The sequence below is a fragment of the Barbatula barbatula genome (assembly GCF_947034865.1).
Source record: "Barbatula barbatula genome assembly, chromosome: 2".
NCBI lineage: Eukaryota > Metazoa > Chordata > Actinopteri > Cypriniformes > Nemacheilidae > Barbatula > Barbatula barbatula.
The window spans coordinates 19,570,483-19,589,996 of record NC_136767.1 but is presented as its reverse complement, the minus strand read 5'-3'; the positions used below and the strand labels follow the sequence as shown (position 1 = coordinate 19,589,996).

Genomic DNA, 19,514 nt, shown 5'->3' with positions numbered 1-19,514 from the left:
AAATCGTAAACCGTGTGCTTTCTGTTGAAATAACAGTCAAAATGAGATCTACTGAACAAATGACAAAAAACACTAGTCAAAAACTACTGCTTTTTTGTGTGCCATAGTAAAAGGGTGATTTAAATTTGCCAGTGGTAGATGTTGGTCAGGATAAAAGTTAATAAAGCATCCCTGACATGTTTTTACCACAAGATGTCGATGTAACTCCGTTGAACCACTGACTACATTGGCCAATTGAAGCATTTTAACTTAATTTAAGCAGCTTGAAATTAACTTTGGTGACAGCTAATGCCAAAAAATATCATTCACACTTTATATTCTTACTAATAAAGTAGGCCTACTTAATACTAAGGTGACATATGACATTGATAGGCACAAAATGTATTGTCAGATAATCATACTATAGAAATAATTGGCAGATAGAGTTAGTTTCCTTTAGAAAAATATACAAATATTACACACAAGTATATCTGTCTCTTCCATCATTCACTTTAAACACTAACATTCATTTAATTTGTTTGAGTTTTTATTCAAATGCGTATTTATGGACAAATAATAGGAAGTTGCAGCCAGCGCATATGTACATCGATCACCTCATCCACTGTTTGCATGCTGTCTGTAAAACTAAGTGGGAGGGAAACCCGGCTTGAACAACGATCCAGTCTGATGATGCGACAAGTCACACAGCTACAAGTTGCGGGCTAACCTTAAACTGAGAGGCATACCCAATGAGCGCACTCGAGCACCTCCCCAAAATCTGATTACAAGCTCTAGATGTTTACACATGACGTGTGCGCATAAAGGCGACATATGAGGTAGAGCCGCTTCAGTATACAGGTTGAGCTAAGGGATGGATCACATACCGGCGTATTTCGCACTTTGTGGAGGCGCAAAGGCAACACTGTAGCGTATCGCATCCTGGAATACTCTTACGATCAGAGCTATATTTTCTCAATTCGCGATTTATACATCAAGCAAGTCTCTGGTGCACCAAAATTGCTTTGCATATCGCGCGCAACCATGTTTTTGTTGCTAAGGTCAGTTATTTTCTACGTTCAATGGGAAATTGCTGGTTCAATGCAAAGTCAGCTTTGCGCACCCGTCAGACTGGATCATCATAGGGTTGGGAAGAGCAGCTTATTCAGTGTTGAAGAGAACACGTTGCCACAAAGAGTTGTTTTAAAAATAAGTGCATTTGAACAAGATTTTGTACTCGATTTGCAGTCGGACTCCAGCTTCCTTGCCCCGAGCTTCTCGTCACACACGGACCCAACTACAAAGAATTCAGCACATAGCGCAGATGTGAGCCGGTGTTTCTATGCCGGTGAGGTTAATTCCGATCCCCTTTCCTATGCAGCTCTGAGTTTATGCAAAAGCTTGCAGGGCGCATTTGGCTATGATGGCTGGGAATATTTCATTAAGCCGGCTTCCAACGACACCGCCTCAGCAACCGATTGGGACAATATGGATGCGCATATTATCAGCCGCAGGTCAAATGCCAATCTGAGTGGAAACTCAACGTCAAGATGCGGCGTGGACAGCGCCGTGACCAACAGCGTTGTCCAGTCTTTGGCTAAGTTTAGACACACGAAGGAACTGCACATTAAGAATATGAGCATGTCAGTCCTGAAAAGTCGCTCGAAAAGATTTGTCTCCATTCCGCGTTATGTTGAGACATTAGTGGTGGCCGATGAGTCAATGGCCAAATTCCACGGCGACGACCTTAAGCATTACGTGCTGACCTTAATGTCAGTGGCAGCAAGGCTTTACAAACACCCTACCATTCTCAACTCTATCAATATAGTGGTTGTCAAGTTTATTGTGATTAACGAGGAGGAGAAAGGACCCAAGGTTTCCGAGAACGCGGCGATGACTCTGCGTAATTTCTGCACCTGGCAAAAGAAGCTCAACAAGAACAGTGACAAGCATCCGGAGTATTGGGATACGGCCATCCTATTCACAAAACAGGTAAGGGTGTTTCACGCTTCCTCGACAGGGGTCAGACCGCTACGCAGCGCTACAACACACTGAATCCTTGAATGATCCTGCTAATAGAACTCGCTGTAATTACATCAAGATGTCCTGCAACACGAAACAAAACTGAACACCACACAGGCTTCTGCAATTTACTTAGCCGATAATCAAAGCAATTAAGACATGACTTATGATGACGTTGAAATCACCACTGTAGCTCACTTGTTAAAGCATTGGGCAAAGCATGAATGTAATTGTATTCTGATTTGTATTGTTTGTGGACACACACTGGTGGGTTCTTACTTTCACCCAAAAGCATATATTCGGAACGATACATGGGGTTTATTTAAACTCTAAAATGTTTTGTGTCTCACTTAGCAAAGGGCAGGCTTCAACAAGAGCAGCCTCCTCAGCTAACCTGCAGTCGCCATAGGGTTCCCATCATGTTTATGAGTGTAGTTAGGGTCATGGGTTAGGTCTTCCTTGGGGCTACTGCCCTCTGTTGGCATTGCAAGTAGGAATGCAGATACTGAAACATAAGCAACGCAATAAAAATTTAGAAAATCTGAAATGAAATGAAAAGCACCAACATAAACGGACTTGTGAAATAATAATTTCAATGCAGGACTAGCATAACTTTAGATGACAACTTTAATAGAAGATCAGATGTGGATCGGATTAACTTTTGCAGGTCCTAGCAGAATGGAAAAACATGGAGTGACATTTCAGATTTAACAGTTCATCCAACAATGACAATCCTGCCATAACTGACTCACCATCACATAGTTCCAAACCATAGTTCCAAACAAATAAAGATGTTTTCTATATAGTGAAAATTAATTGGCACAGGTCTTCCCAGTCGCAAAATAACAACAAAAAGCACCAAATGAAAGCATTTCAAGGTAACTAAAGCTATAATATAAGCTTTGTGTGGACAGATACAATTAAAAGTCTGTATTTGTCACCAGACCAAAACTGAAAAGGAATTTTATAAGGTTAATGATGACATAATTGCCATTTTTATGTAAACTTATTAAACACACATAAAAAAACTTGTACAGTGATCAACTTTACTTTTGCTTCTAATCAATGGTATCTATAACCTTAACATTGTTCTGCCCTTATTTAACCCCACTGCCACATGCATCTATTGAAGGACTGACAGATGAAATAAATTATGGGAGCCCCTAGCATCGTTTCCATTTATTTCAGCACTCAGTGTTATCAGCTGTTGATCAAAGACAATAGCCAGGGAAATACTGAGGAGCGGTAATAAAAAATGCCTGGTATTCAAGACTCGGTCATTCCTACATAAACTCCTACATTACACATACAGACTCATTCCTAAATCATCATCTGTTTCTTAGAAACACCTCAAAACTATTGCCAGCTCCAACCATGCCAGATGAGCATGTTTGTATCTAATCTGCTGCAGTTACACATGACCTGAGCTGACCATGCAGACCAGTTATGTCTCCGCGGTCTGGATGACAGAGGCCAGCTGTAGTAAATCATTCTGCAGGGAGTTCATGTTTTATTGCTTCGTCCGAAGGGAACTGATGAAGCATTTTAGCAAGAGAGCACAGTTACTCCCTACATTCTTCCAATCATTTTGTTCATTACTCCCTGAAGACAGAGAAAGAGATTGTGAAGTTTCTCCATGGCCTTGAATGAGTCAAGAGGAGGTGGAGATTGGTTATAGTTTTACATCTGCTAACCTACATAAAAAATGTCTTAGACTAGAGAAGATTATGCAAGTCAGTGTAAATCACAAAAAGGATCAATGAAACGACAAGCAGATAGATGGATATACTGTACACAGGGAGCAACATTACCAAACATTTATCTTCACATACAAGTGGCATTTGCCAAAATTGGTTTGAAGAGTAAATAACACAGTTACCTACCAGCTGGTCAGTAAATTAGAACCCGCAACATGATACATAATTTATATCAAACTAAAAGTATTATCAATTGATTTCAATAAAAACAAGAAAACGTCTGATCCAACAACTTTTACCTTTGTCAAAATGTCTCTATCCAACGCATATTTTCAAATCAAGCACACTACAGTCTTGTGGACAGCTAGAAATATTTCTGGCCAGTAAATTTGGTAAAAATATGTTTGGACCCTGGATGAATTAAAAGAGGGATGTGGACAAAGCTGTCATTAGAAGGTTTTTGTTAAAATGTGGAGAGTGTTGTCAGAGCCCAAGAGAATTTTGAAATTAGGACAATAAACCAGGAGAACTATCCATCAACCTCTTCCACATTCGTGTGATAACATAATATCCCATTTAATCCGTTTCGTTCAGCAAGCCAATGTATACAAAAGTTAAAGGAGATTACTTACAGGACGCTGGGAGATACACTAACGGGAAGTTTCTCAGAGAGCTTCCCCAAACTGCACTTCCAGCTGGGAGCGATCTGATTCTTTCCCCCAATTTCTCATCCCACACCCTTCTGTTTCCCATTACTGGTATTTAATGAGAGAAAAGCTGAAGGTGGTGAAGAGACACAAAAGGGAAAAATAGTGACAGGACCCCGCGTGTCAAGGCTCACCTGCTGTGAAGCGGCGGTCCCAGCTGAAGACTATGGAATGTTTAATTCCAAATGAAACCAGATATCTTTCCATTTGGAAAGTTCTGCTGTTACCTCAACAAGTCATTTTCTGTTAAATGATGTAGAGACACCAAATTCAACACTGGATATTGTGGGTATTTACTATATCATCTCTTAAATATAATCAACAAAAAGTTTGAATCTTTTCCAGTGATGCAGGTTTAAACTAATTAGTGCTGTCAAATGATAATTTTTTTTTAATTATTCTGATTAATCACACGTTTTATGTGATTAATCACGATTAATCACACATAACATTAATGTTTTAATACATACTTTAACATTCTAATAATTTCACATTTAATCTTCAAATTAATGTAGAAACAACAGATTTCTTTAATAGCATCATTTTATGAATGAAAGCCAACATAATAAATGTATTATTTTTATTTATTATTTTTTAATTATTATTTATTAATTATAGCTACACGAAAATGCTAGACAAAACATGCTTTCTGTCATAATCTTGTGTGGTTTTATTCATTCAAGCATGAAAGAGAACTTAATAATGGTGCGCTGTCTGACAGAGATTCACTTACACAGCCTTAGCATGTGACTGAATATACTAGACTGGACGTTGTGTTGGGTTTTGCTGCGTCCCACAGCTAGAAGCTGTCTATCTTCACTGAAGCGACTTTCAAATCGCTCTCAAGTGGTTTAAAAGCCTTTATACAAATAAGAGCGTGAATATATAATGTAACGCTATAGACAAAGGTTGACAAAACAGACAAAAAATTTTAACGCGTTAAACTGAAAAACATTATCTCATGCGTTAACGCTGACAGTCCTAAAACGAATATAAACAATGAAGGTTTTGTACAGAGGTTTCAAAGAGATTATAGACCACTTTGGAAAAGGTAAGCAACACATATCCAACGCAGGTAAAGTAGAATTTCCTGTTTCAGTTTTTTAAAACTACACAAATGTTTACAAATAGATCCAACAAAACATTTATAACTAAATGAAATGTTAAACGAATATATTTAAGATTGAATTGTATATGTAAGATGTTTCTGCACCTGTGTTTACATCTTGCAAAGTGGTCTATACTTCTATTCATGACAGCTTCGCTAATGCCTGCCACTACAAGAAAAAATTGAACTTTTAACACGTTCAATATACTATAACGTTACAATCTATCCACACTGTACATTTCAGTCTTCTAGTACAAACACAAGTAACAACCTAAACACCACAACAAACATTAGAAAGCTCATAAAAAAGTAAAGATTATATTACTGTAGCTGATAAGGCTTTCTTTCCTTTGTGTCCTACAAGAAAACCTTTCCTCACCATCATTAAAGTTTAGTTCTTTCACCAGTTTCCATTTTATAGCCATTTAAGAAAGCGAGTATGATTTTCCTTAATAATTTACCTTTTAACAGCTATACTTTATGGTTTGTTTTTCAGATTTATGTTGTATATTTTGAATAATCCAGTTGTTTTAAACTTGTGATTTTATATGATACAATTATTTCCCCTCACCATTCGGTGCCCCTCACCACTGGGCGCTGTTATTTCTTTTTATTTGCCGAAGTGTTTGACATTACTCAGTAATTGGCATGAAACAATAATTATTTAAAAAAATCATTTCTAGTAAATAACGGAAGGTTTCTGCAGTTCATCAGGGCCCTCTGCTGATTTGGGGCCTTGGACAAATGCCGGTAGGCCCCTGCTTGAATCCATCAATTAATATAATCTGCTATGTAAAGAAGTTGTTAAGAAGGAAGGGCCAATTACAATTACAGCACTGTGGGAAAATCTTTATACCCTTTAAATCAGCTAGTTGTAACCATTACATTGTTAAATTCTGCAAGTTTGAGAAATAATTAGAGGAACTATGCAAGCTCCCCTGAAGGTACGTGTCTTTGTTCTGCCTTGAACAAGATGATGTAAGTTCATCTACTTAACATCGTAATGTTTGCACTTTTTGTACTTCTGCAATGCACACTGGCCTCTCTTTTTATAGACATTGTTTATTCCATATTGTAAATAGTTCTGTTTACCATAATACTTGATGTTTCGGTGCAATGTAGTGCCTTGTTAATCGATAACGGATCCCAGAGTTCTTATGTAATTTGGTTAATTGGTAACAGCAAGCCTGTTAAAATCCTCGATTCAGCAGTCATTCAAAGAGCACTTTTTTTAACATCAGCAGAGGAATTAGAGGAATGAAATAGAGGATTCGTAATCATGGTGAGCTAGGCTTCAGGTCACATACATGAATTGGTATCAAAATGCCACATTAACAACAGTTCTAGCAAGTACTGAATTGTTTATCTTTTGCCAATTTGTTGTTAATCAAATGCTAAAATTAACAAAATACTTACATTAGGTAGATGGATATTTAACATTGTTCCTATAAAAAAAAGCTTTTAAATTTACAATTAACAATTATAAAAAGCAATGTTCAATGTTTAAAAGTTAAAAAAATATGATTGTCAAGCAATTCATAAACGTTATAAAAGCCTTATAATAGGTATGATAACAAAATTTCCAAACACCCCTAAACTCATAATGGATCACATTTCTAGACAGAGCAGAAAATTCCCTTTACGACGACACCTGAATTGTGAAAATCAGTTGAGGATTGCGAAAGTTATTCATTCATTCATTCATTCATTCATTCATTCATTCATTTTCTTCCGCTTATCCGGGGCCGGGTCGCGGGGGCAGCAGTCTAAGCAGAGATGCCCAGACATCCCTCACCCTAGACACTTCCTCCAGCTCTTCCGGGGGGACACCGAGGCGTTCCCAGGCCACCAGCGTGTCCTAGGTCTTCCCCGGGTTCTCCTCCCGGTCGGACGGGCCCGGAGCACCTTCCGGGGAAGGCGTCCAGTAGGCATCCGTAACAGATGCCCAAGCCACCTCAGCTGACCCCTCTCGATGTGGAGGAGCAGCGGCTCTACTCCGAGCTCCTCCCGGGTGACCGAGCTTCTCACCCTATCTCTAAGGGATCGCCCAGCCACCCTGCGGAGGAAGCTCATTTCAGCCGCCTGTATCCGGGATCTTGTCCTTTCGGTCATGACCCAAAGCTCATGACCATAGGTGAGAGTAGGAACGTAGATTGACCGGTAAATTGAGAGCTTCGCCTTGCGGCTCAGCTCTTTCTTCACCACGACGGACCGGTACATCGACCGCATTACTGCAGAAGCTGCACCGATCCGTCTGTCAATCTCCCGTTCCATCCTTCCCTCACTCGTGAACAAGATCCCGAGATACTTAAACTCCTCCACTTGAGGAAGGAACTCTCCACCAACCTGAAGTGGGCAAGCCACCCTTTTCCGACTGAGGACCATGGCCTCGGATTATGATATTTATAAAAACAGGGAATATATTAAAATAGTAAACATTAACTACATTATAAGTCATGTGATCGAAAATGCTTATTATTTAATACAGAGGATGTTTTTTTTAGAACGACGCCTGCAGTACAATCGCTAATCTACCCGACACAAATGTGACTACCCAATTTCCGCGATTTAGTAAAATATTTTCTCCTCTATGGATTTCTATGAAATTTCGTCAGTACCAAGATAAAAGCTATGTATTTATGTCCACATATCTTTCAGCAGTGTCCAAAGCTTAGATGAAGCCCGCCGATCGGTTGAAAGCCACACAAATATTCCAAAAGTTGCGGGGACCTGAAATCACCTTACAAATGAAATGCTGAAGTTTCCAACGCTGCAGGGGTTTGCACTCGATGTAGTCACCATCGTATTCAGGAAAAACATACTCCCACCAGGCGGCCAATAGTAGATATTAAAAGACGCGCACATTTCAGTACTACGCAGTTTGGAACACATTGTTGAGACAGAATGTTAGCCGCGAGTGGTTGCCATGTCGCCATACCTACTTATAATAGAATGCACTTAAATTTTTAATGGCCCAGTCATCACAGAGATCACAGAGTTATCTAAATGATTCATTTATAAACAGAGTAAAACACAAAATGTGTAAAGTAACATAGTGGAATAGTAATACCAGCAGATGCAGTTTTGAATACTGGCAGTGCATCCAAAAAGGCATCGGCATGGAATGCGACCGGTTAATCGCAATCCATGCTCACCTAATGCTTAAAGTGATAGTTCACCCAAAAATGAATCCCCATCCGACCTGCTGACTGTCCCTGTAAGCTTGTTTTTGGTGCACTGTTATTCACTGGGTACAATTCTAAAGAAAATGCCTTATTATGCTTTTCGGTCAACTGAGGATGTAACAGAAAGTAAATGGCAAAACGGCAGCGTATTATGATTTATTTTTCAACTTAAACTAGTATCAAGATCGTTAAAACTTTGTGCCACAGGAAGTAATAAAAACACAAACAAGACAAAACAGACAGTAAAAACACAAAAAGTATTGAAATGCATTGCCATTCATGGTTCATTACTAAAACTACAGTACCTGAGTGTTACTAAGCAACACCTATAATTCAGAACAGTTATTCTGCATGGATAATGTTAGTTCATCATATCCAGTAAAACAACGGCATCAACAAAAATGTGAAGTAAGGTGAGAGCGAGTGAAAACATTTAAAAGAGAATGGGTGAGTGAGCACATGAGAGAAGAGTGCACATATGGAACAGTTTGGATTTTGTAAAGGCATAATTGAAGTCGTATGTTTACGACGTTGGATGCCAATTGGGTCAACACTGCTTGTGGAGAGTAGGTAAATCCCCCAGCCCTCATCTTTATCCACAGTTTTGTTATGAATAAAGAGATTTCTGGCCAAACATAGAGGAGAGATGATTTAAGAGAAACAATGGACAGATAACAATAACTTAGAGGACACTGGGCTCATTATTTATGGAATTGATGAGAGCACTGGTTTATAAGCCTCAAAAAGTCATATTCGTCCGCCTTGCAAACGCAGTAGAACTCCATTTTTACAAAAAGAAATCCAAAGTAACAAAAGTTATCCAAAATATAATGTGCAATATTTACATGCATGTGCTGTGAGCATTTTGCATTGAACAGTGAATGGAAGCTTTGCCCATCATAATTGTATAATATGGCGCAAGCAGTTAATTCAACTTGAATTTCTTGCCTGCTCTTGTGGCCAGTAATAGTTGGTTAATATGTCAAAAAAAATGCTTTATTCAACTATGCATTGCACATACAGAGTGCATATAAATGGTTAAACTTCACTGTTTGAAGAATTTGCCCTCAATACCTGTTTGTGATGTGTACTATGACCAAAGTGATAACCTAAATACCACAGTTATGTGTGTATCTGTAATTAGCTGGCTTTGTGACTCATTTATGCACTTTCAAATCAATGATTGAAAAATCTTTGTGGACAAAATCCAGCATGATTTAGAGAGACCAAGCAGAGTACTTCTTCAATAAGGTGGACAACGCCATTCTGACAGTTGTTTAAGTTCCATTTTTTAAGTTAAAGTTTCAGTTTTGCATCAATGATCTTTCTCATACATCATAATCACAGATCATGAAACGGACAAAAAGTCACAAAATGATGACCTTTTTTAGAAAGGACAGAGACATGTAATGATGATCCCTGTGATTTAGCAGCTGGTCTCACATAGAAAAAAGAGATGAGGATGTAACAACTAGGTCAAATGGTTAAGGTCCGTGCTTATCAACAAAATATTTTTAATCATACATACTGTACAGTTCAAATAGATGACATTTTGAGCTTTCATCAGCAGTCAGAGATTTGTAAATAATTTGTGGCACTGATGTCTCCTATAAGGGGAAAAGAACTGTTCCCTTTAATTGTGTCATGATCAGGAAGATGTTTTCAGGTCTTTTTTGGGATTCGCTAGACGAGGGTGTTGCACCATGGGATATGGTCGACAAGCAAACCTACTATTATGATGTTGAGTCAGAAGAGCTCTAAAGATATTTTGGGTAGATCTGTTTTCAACTGTGTGGTGACAAAATATAGGTCAGCTGGAAATTCTTTCAAATTGAAAGGCCACATGGTATAGCAATAATAAGTAGCTCATTTAATGCCAAGAATTAAAGATATTTTGAAGCATTTGAAAAACGTCCGCATGGTATAGCAATAATAAGTAGCTCATTTAATGCCAAGAATTAAAGATATTTTGAAGCATTTGAAAAATGTCTGCTTCAATCAAAATTAAATTTTCATTTTCAGGGTAAATCTATGTTCCTGGAGGTGCTTTTGGAAAGGCAAATATAGTACGTTTATATTACACCTTAAACAAAGATTTACTTTGTGTGTCCATGATTCAAGCCTTTCAAACAAAGAAAATGTCAAAAATTCTACTTCAATCATTTGACTGATAACACTTAGTTTTAGACTTGGGCCTATCGTTTTTTTAAGATATTAACAGTATTTAAGACTAAGGGTATGAAACACAAAAATTCTTCTTAACCACAATTTGGTCAAGAGTGGTTAAGATAAATGTAGGAATTGCACAACAGCCTCATCTGGAATGTACATAAGGCAAATTAGGGTGATGACAATTTGTTCATCTTTTACTGATTCAGGACCTGTGTGGAGCCTCGACCTGTGACACACTGGGTATGGCAGACGTAGGCACCATGTGTGACCCCAAGAGAAGCTGCTCTGTGATTGAAGACGATGGGTTGCCATCAGCCTTCACTACTGCCCATGAGCTTGGTAAGTGTTTACAGATGTACAGTACAGAGCATACAGTCGGGTTCTGGAGGTAAAAAAATTATACGTCAATATAGCATACAACAACAACATATAGCTTAAATGACAGAACTGTTATCATTTTATTTTGAGAAATACCCTAAACTAAATGTCCACCAATGCATCTTAATATCTGGGACTAGAGCCAATAGTTTCTGCTTACAAAATCCACTGGAAGATCTCCTGAATATTGTCTGAAAGATTAAGGATATTCAGTTTAAATGACCTCTTAAACATAATCATTTCTCAGACATTTCTTTAGGATTTTGTGGAACTGTTTTGCAAAGCTAAGCTTTACTGAAGTGGCTTAATTCCATGTGGGAAGCCTCAAGGCCAGGGAGGAAATGTGGGGAGCTTTTGGATGGATTGCAAAAGTTGTTCAATATAAATGTGGCCTGACTGCTGACAGGAAAATGTGACCAAAACTATTGGAATTGTGAAATAAAAGGCTAAAATCTGAATTCAAGAGGTGGTTCATTTACATTAGCATTCAGTGCTGACACGCATCACATTGCTTCTTTTCCATCTCCTCTGTTTTCATTTTTTCTACTGCTCTTCTCCTCTACAGGACATGTCTTCAATATGCCCCATGATAATGTTAAGGCATGTGAGGAGGTGTTCGGCAAGCTGGAGGACAATCACATGATGTCTCCCACTTTGATCCGAATCAATCGCACCAGTCCTTGGTCCCCATGCAGTGCTGCCATTATCACTGACTACTTGGACAGTGGACACGGTAAGTCAAAGGAAGCCACATTGGAACAGCTGGGATGTGTGTATGTGTGTGAGCTCAGAGTGATGAGTAAGCCAGGGTTTAGAATGTCGGTGTTGATGCTTTCTGAAAGTGTATCTTCAAAGAAACAGGCATCCCAAGGTCCGCGAGCAGATTGCAACAACTCTGTGATCTAAATCTTTGTTGAAACAGTGCTGTGACTGACGTAACTGGGGCTGATGTAAAAGGGACTGAAGTGTTTTTGTGAAGTTTTATAATGAGGTCTTACAGTGCTGGTATTTGCATGTTGTGGAGTAAGACATATGTACGTATAAATACATTTTCAAATGTGCATATAAATAATCTAGAGCAAATATTTCATGTCAACACTGTTCAGTTTGAGGAGTGAACAGTTGAAGCACTTACTGTAGGCCCTATATAAAGTAATGCATTATTTCACGATTAAAAAATATATAAATTGGACACAAAGGGAAAATTAATTGTGGTTAATACATTTGTTTTATGGGTGTACAGTTACTATGCATTTTCGGTGAATAAATTAAGTAGTTGTAAGTGTAGTTTTAGTCTCCAAATACTTTTGGGGCCTTGTTCTTTATACAAAACTATAAAGTTTCATACATGTGTAGCATAATGTTCTATCATTACCTGTCATCTATGCAGGTGACTGTCTGCTGGATCAACCTCAGAAACCTTTAGCTCTGCCAGACGTGCTCCCCGGCGCATCATACAGTCTAGAGCGGCAGTGCGAGCTTGCATTCGGAGCTGGTTCGAAGCCATGCCCCTTCATGCAGGCACCATGTCAGCGCTTGTGGTGCACGGGGAAGACCCGTGGGCAGCTGGTGTGCCAGACGAGACACTTTCCATGGGCAGACGGTACCAGCTGTGGGGACGGACAGCTTTGTATGCGGGGCACGTGTATAGAGAGAAAAGAACTGCCTAAAACTAAGGTAATGCATTTACTGTAGGTGAACACATTAGTGTTTAAGTGGTCACATGCACTGGTTACCCCAAATATTAGTTATAAACGGGTTCCTACATTAACATGCACTGTGTTTCAGAAAATAACAAACAATTTGTTAACACAGTGGCGCCTTTAAAGGAGTCCTCATTGCAATGTGAAAAATATCAAGATTTGACATAAGGATGCTAACCTGTTAAACGTACTTTTCTCGACCCGTTGCACTGGTTTATTTGCCTTGTTGCTTAGCAATTCTGCACATAAGTTCGGTAGATAAATCTTTGAAGTGGTCATGTGGAGTTTAGAGGTAAAACAGAGTGTACTGTGAAGGTCAAGGAAGTGACATACCTCTTCTTTTATTTATTTCTCCTAGGTGGATGGCAGATGGGGTAAATGGGGACCTTTCGGAACTTGTTCCAGATCTTGTGGAGGCGGTGTACAGCTGTCAAAACGAGAGTGTGACAACCCAGTTCCATTTAATGGTGGAAAATACTGCCAGGGAGTGAGAGTTAAATATCGGTCCTGCAACCTCACCCCATGCCCTGACACAGGTATTACAACCCTTTTAATAATGATATACACTCACAACAGGGAGCAGATATAACGTCTGTGAGATGTTATTTGTTTTAGAAATATAGTTTTGATTTGCCTAACTTTTTTCTGTAGGGAAGAGCTATCGTGAGGAGCAGTGTGAAGCTTATAATGGCTTTAGTCTGAACACTAACCGGCTTACCCCATCTGTGGTGTGGGTGCCCAAATACTCTGGCGTGTCCGCCAAAGATATGTGCAAGCTGATTTGCAGGGCAAATGGAACAGGCTACTTCTACGTCCTGGCCCCAAAGGTGAGCAATACAAATTTGAATACACAATTTCCACAAAACGGGTACACAACTTATTTTGAAAACAAATGCTCAGGGAAAAGAATGTGATAAAACATTGAGCATCAATTTTGGGAGTTCAAACTAAATACTGTATTATACATACTCTATTTTCTATAAAGTTTTCAGTCTCCGTTAACAAAATTTTAAACATGACTAAAACTTCACAGATGTAATGGTTACATCATTGTATCAGAAAACATATGTTTATGAGACTGCCATGTTGTTAAAATGTTGCAAAACAATGCAAGAGATTGTACAGTAATTCATAAAGTGTTGTTGTTCATTTGATGGTGCACATCATCCAAAACAAGCTGTTGACAGATAGGGAAGGGACACAAATAGCTTAATAGCAGACATAATAGACTCCTATGTTTCACTTTTGGCTGGACCCCTTGCGCACACATATTGATATAGTTAATAATCCGACTGCATTGCAAAGCTGTGCTGACACCAAGTGATTTCTGTGGATATAAAGTACATACACTACATGACTTGTGTATCTTCATTTAACATCTATATTTTACAAAAGATTACAAAATCAATCATTAGACATTATGAAATGTTGGTTTTTGATCAAGAATAATTATTTTGACATGTTGTTACCATACAGCAAGGTCACTACAGAGGTTAGCTTTTCAAAAAGCCATTGCTCACGTATGCATGGGTTTTCAGCTGCGCATCAACCATTACCAGATACTAGTGCATCATCCTATACTTTCACGGTTGTGTTAGAGGAAGAACCCAAGTGCAGGCAGACACAGGGATGAAGGGGTTAACAAAAAGTTTATTATACAATAAACAAAACCCACGAGTGGTAAAACGAGACAAGATAAATAATAATGATAACCAGGACACGGACTAACTAGACTGAGGAAATAAACACTTAGGACAAAACTAGACTAAACCTAAGGTAAAAGATTTGACACAATGCAAGACACGATACAGACTCGGTAGAGCATACAATGAACAAGCACAGAACAAGGAACACAAGGATGTTTTAAAGGGGAACAAACACAGGATAATTTATAAGGGGCAGGTGTAGGTAATGAAACACTAATGGGAAGGCTAACGAGACAAAAGGGCAGGGAACAACGACGGGACACGAGAAAGAATATGGCCAGTCAAAATCTAGACAAAGCCGTGTCTTTATCACACAAAACCTAAGGCTATGACATGACGCCGCTGCAAGACCAAGAATAAACATGACATGATAGTGGAATCATGACACTATAGATTGTCACCTCACATGTCCAAGTGAAACATTTTTTTTTAATCTGTTTTTTCATAATTTATCCATGCTAAATTATAGGTTGCGTTTCTGTGCTTTTCATAGGTTGTGGATGGAACACCATGTTCTCCTGACTCCTCATCTGTCTGTGTGCAAGGCAAATGCATCAAGGCAGGTTGTGATGGAAAACTGGGCTCCAACAAGAAGTTTGACAAGTGTGGTATATGTGGAGGAGATAACAAGAACTGCAAAAAGGTGTCAGGCCTTTTCACTAAGCCCATGTGAGTGATCTCGGTGCACTATGCTGTACAACAACACATACCTGTCCAATAGAACCCAGACATAATAAAAAATCTTGCAAATCTTCTAAATCAACCACTGTACATCATTACAAGGCTGCTTTTGATTATGATAAAATAGTTTGGTCACACAATAAGTATAGGGGGCAATTCTCGCTATTAACAAACCATAAACTACGACTTTTCCCCCAAAAACTGTTAATTTGTTGCTCATTAATAGTTATTAAGGTAGTTGTTAGGTTTAGGTGTTGGGTAGGATTGGGGATGTAGAGTATGGTCATGCAGAATATGTGCTTTATACGTACTAATGAACAGCCAACATGCTAATAATAGGCATGCTAATAACAACTTCTTGATAGTAAGAATTGCCACCTATACTGAAGCGTTACCAATAGTTTTTATTATTAATGTTCACATACTGGCCTATTTTACACACTAAAGAAGAATCATTCTGACTAATTTTTCGGACCTTTCTTTTCTCAGCCATGGCTACAACTTTGTGGTCATGCTTCCGGTGAGAGCCGCTAACATCGACATCAGGCAGCGTGGCTATAAGGGAATTCTGAGTGACGACAACTACCTTGCTGTGAAGAACAGCCAAGGCAAGTACCTGCTCAATGGAAACTATGTGGTTTCTGCCATGGAGAAAGACATTCTGGTGAAAGGCAGCTTGCTCCGCTATAGTGGAACCGTTGGTTCCTCTGAGACTCTCCAGGCGGTTAAGCCTCTGGGTGAGGCCCTGGTCGTTGAGGTGTTGTCGGTGGGCCAGATGACACCTCCACGTATTCGCTATTCCTTCTTCCTACCACGGGAGAGCAAAGAAAACAAGGTGCAAAAGAAGGTGGAAAGGGCACATGCGGAAAACAGCATTCTTAGGGAAGAGGGAGAAATCGATAAAGTTGGAAAAGAGCTAGACCTCCTCAAGGACAAAATTTCACCACTTTATGACAAAGAAGGCTTAACGTCACCCGCAAAGTGGCTGGCTGGAGGGTGGGATGTGTGCTCTGTAACTTGTGGTAACGGACTCCAGAATAGACTGGTGCAATGTCTTAAAGTGGATGGTGGGCCTGGGCTTGACTGTGATGCTGACCAAAAGCCCAGCACCATTCGGGTATGTGGAGATCCTTGCCCCATGTGGGAGGTGGGTGACTGGTCCCCCTGCTCCAAGACCTGTGGGAAGGGCTTCAAACGGCGCTTGCTTCTTTGTTCAACAAGTACAGGAAAACTGCTGCCCAGGGAGCAATGCGCAGGCAAGAAGAAGCCGCAGGAGCTGGACTTCTGTTCACTAACTCCTTGTAAATAATCCTTACTTCCATAAATGGACCTTAAATTGTGTCACATGAAATATTCAACCGAGGAGAGATAAAAAAAAGAGGCTATATAGTTTATGCTTTCTGAACTAGAGAAAGATAAAACTGTAGCAAACACTTGCAAACGGAGGTCATGAGACAAACAACAGTTCAACTGCCTTGAACACGATTGCAAAGAGTTTTCTACCTCTAACTGTAGCCAAATTGTTGAATAATTTCAAAATCATACGGATGAGACCAAATTTATAATTTACGGCATTTACCTCAATAGGTGCTTCTTAACTATGGTCAAAACAACATAAAAATAAGCATAATGTTATTTTGCAGTTTTACATGTTTTACATGTTTTCAATGCTGTTCACATCAATCCCACGCTGCACAAATCCATTGCTTTTGAAGTGTAAAGGTACTTTTTGTGTGTGAGCTAGTGATGTTTGAAGTGACCTTTAATGAATGCTTGCAGTGGAGCCCAAACCAAACACTGATGTCCTCCATCTGGGTTAACAGAAACATTCCACAGGGTATACAATGCTAGCTCGGAAAATGCCCATGTACTGCATAGAACTGGCAGCAACTCTTCAAAGCACAGAGAGCAGCAATGGCGTCTTGGGAAAATTATCTGGGGAGTTATATTCAGAACCTCCACAGAGGTTAATATTTGTACAATTGTTTACTAAAAAGTTTTTTTTACACATTTTGCTGTACTTCAAAACCAACTACATGCCAGCAGCTCTCTCCTTCCACATACATAAGGTTTAGTGCAAGCGCAATCTCCGTATCAACAAAAGTACTTAAATATTAGCATTTTTTGCAACTCACAACTAGTAGACCGAGGAAGCATGCTTTACATCTCACAGTTAAATGAAGTCATCGGTCTAGGATTGTGATTGGAAGTCGTCTCAGCTAAGCACAGCTATTTTCCATCATGCCCTTTCATGCAATCCAACAATCCATCTTTACCACTGCAATATGATGTGCAGTAACTCAAAGGTGCCATTTTTACAAAGTGCAGACCAGAGAAATTGTTTTGCCTTAGGAGAAATATTAGCCCCTTAAAATGAAATGGCAGGAAGACAGGTTTTGTGTATACAAGGTCTGCGTCTTATCACTTTGTGTGTTAGCATGTTTGCCTTCTGCCTTTAGATTTTTCACATATCCAGTCATCTCCCCAAAGTCCCTGCTGTTATAAGCTCAGCAGACCCAGTTTTTCTGGCCAGCATATATCTCTCTGTCAGGCACGTTTTATACTGCCAAAACATCCCCTTGTCGTCCAATATGAAAGAGTCCCCCTTTTGTGCTTTTGTTGTAATGTTGTTCACCAACATGTCCTCCTTCACTTCTCTACCACTAAGCCAGAGGTGCAGCTGCTATAATCATGCCCTGTCTGGTACAGTTGCCATTTTAACTAAGTTATTTTTGCTATTATAATGAATTTATAAGAACTGGTGGCTGGTGGCAGACGGTTGTACAGTGTCGCGCCCTGCGCCTTAGTGGCAATATTTTTTTCTTTGTAGACAGTCCCTGAAACACACAAAATATTTTCCATTTGTGATCGAGGTTCTTCAGAGTGACCATATCGTCCATCTAAAAGATGGTTTCTGTATTACTTAAATGCATATTTTTCTTTTGCGCTTTTGTACAGCAAAAGTTTTACAATGTCCTGCATGGGCTTGTATACCATGTATACATCCATCTGGCTGTGCACAAGTCATGTAAATAGCAATTATGTCTTGTTATACATAAATATATTTTTTCCTTGTCAATGCTTTAAGGTATTTATTCCAAAATAAAACATTTATAATTATTTTGTTGTACAGTATGCATCCTTTCTGTAGTTTATTATTGATAATTGTTTCAAATTGGTTCTATTGCCTTAATAAAAAAAACGGAAATATCTTTGAAATCCCGAGACAGGGGTAGGAGAGAATAATGGAAAAAATTGGTAATGTTTCAAGCAGTAGAATGTAACAGCTGCATGCTCATCATCTCAGGCCATTTAAGGCAATCTGACCTCAATCAGTGAGGAGTATATAACTTTGAAAATAGTGTCTACGCTGTGCATTGTGGGTAGTGAGTCTGACTGGGGTTATTACATCAAGCAGAAAGCATTGTTACAGTATGTCAGTGGCCAAAAGTGATTTTAAATGACCTAAATAAGACCAGCATGGGCTATAAAACAAGACTGAATAATAATGAAAACTTAAAAAAACATCTGTAGTCCAGTGTTTGCATTGGAGTGTTTCCCAGCTTGTTCTGGCGAGATTATATAAGATTATAAAAGACATGAATTTAACCCTTTGAGTATTTGTGTTACTGTATATGTTTATCAAAGCAAGATGGAAATGACATGTGTGCATCTTCACCATTTACTGTCTCTAAAAACATGTTATAGAGGGATGGCAAGGCTGTAAAAAACTGTTTTATTCTAAATCTCTGTTACCCTCATAACCATCCATCTACTGCTTCCTGACCACATGGACAGACAAGAAAACGAAATACAGGTATGGCCTTGACAATACAACACTATCCCAAAATCCTGTCTGAAACCACTGACGCATAAACCTTTGAACTCATTCTTTCAGGATCTGATATTGAAGACAGAGGAGAATGAGAAACAGTTGGGAGAGATTCTCTGTAAAACCGATGGTAGATGCTGCAATTCATTTTTTTTCCTATTAATGCCAGTGACATAAACCAAAACCCAAATTATTTGGCAGAGATGTACAAACTCAGGAATTCCTGCACTAGAACCACCAGATTCATTTATTTCACAAATACCATTAAAATAGGTCCCACAAAGTGGTGAGACATATTGCTTATCCAACCTAGAGGTTTGCAACCCAACCCGAGCTTGAAAAACATC

At 39.0% G+C, this 19,514-nt stretch overlaps 1 protein-coding gene across 1 annotated transcript; it reads left to right on the top strand.

Moving 5' to 3' along the window:
• The first annotated feature begins 780 nt into the window (after positions 1-780).
• adamts15a (ADAM metallopeptidase with thrombospondin type 1 motif, 15a) lies at positions 781-18,454 on the top strand. Its single transcript, XM_079472498.1, has 8 exons — positions 781-1,968; positions 11,074-11,206; positions 11,811-11,978; positions 12,636-12,922; positions 13,307-13,484; positions 13,600-13,775; positions 15,148-15,323; positions 15,825-18,454. Exons 1-8 carry the CDS (start codon positions 1,021-1,023, stop codon positions 16,642-16,644), a joined length of 2,886 nt encoding a protein of 961 aa, XP_079328624.1. The 5' UTR covers positions 781-1,020; the 3' UTR covers positions 16,645-18,454.
• The last annotated feature ends 1,060 nt before the right edge of the window (positions 18,455-19,514 follow it).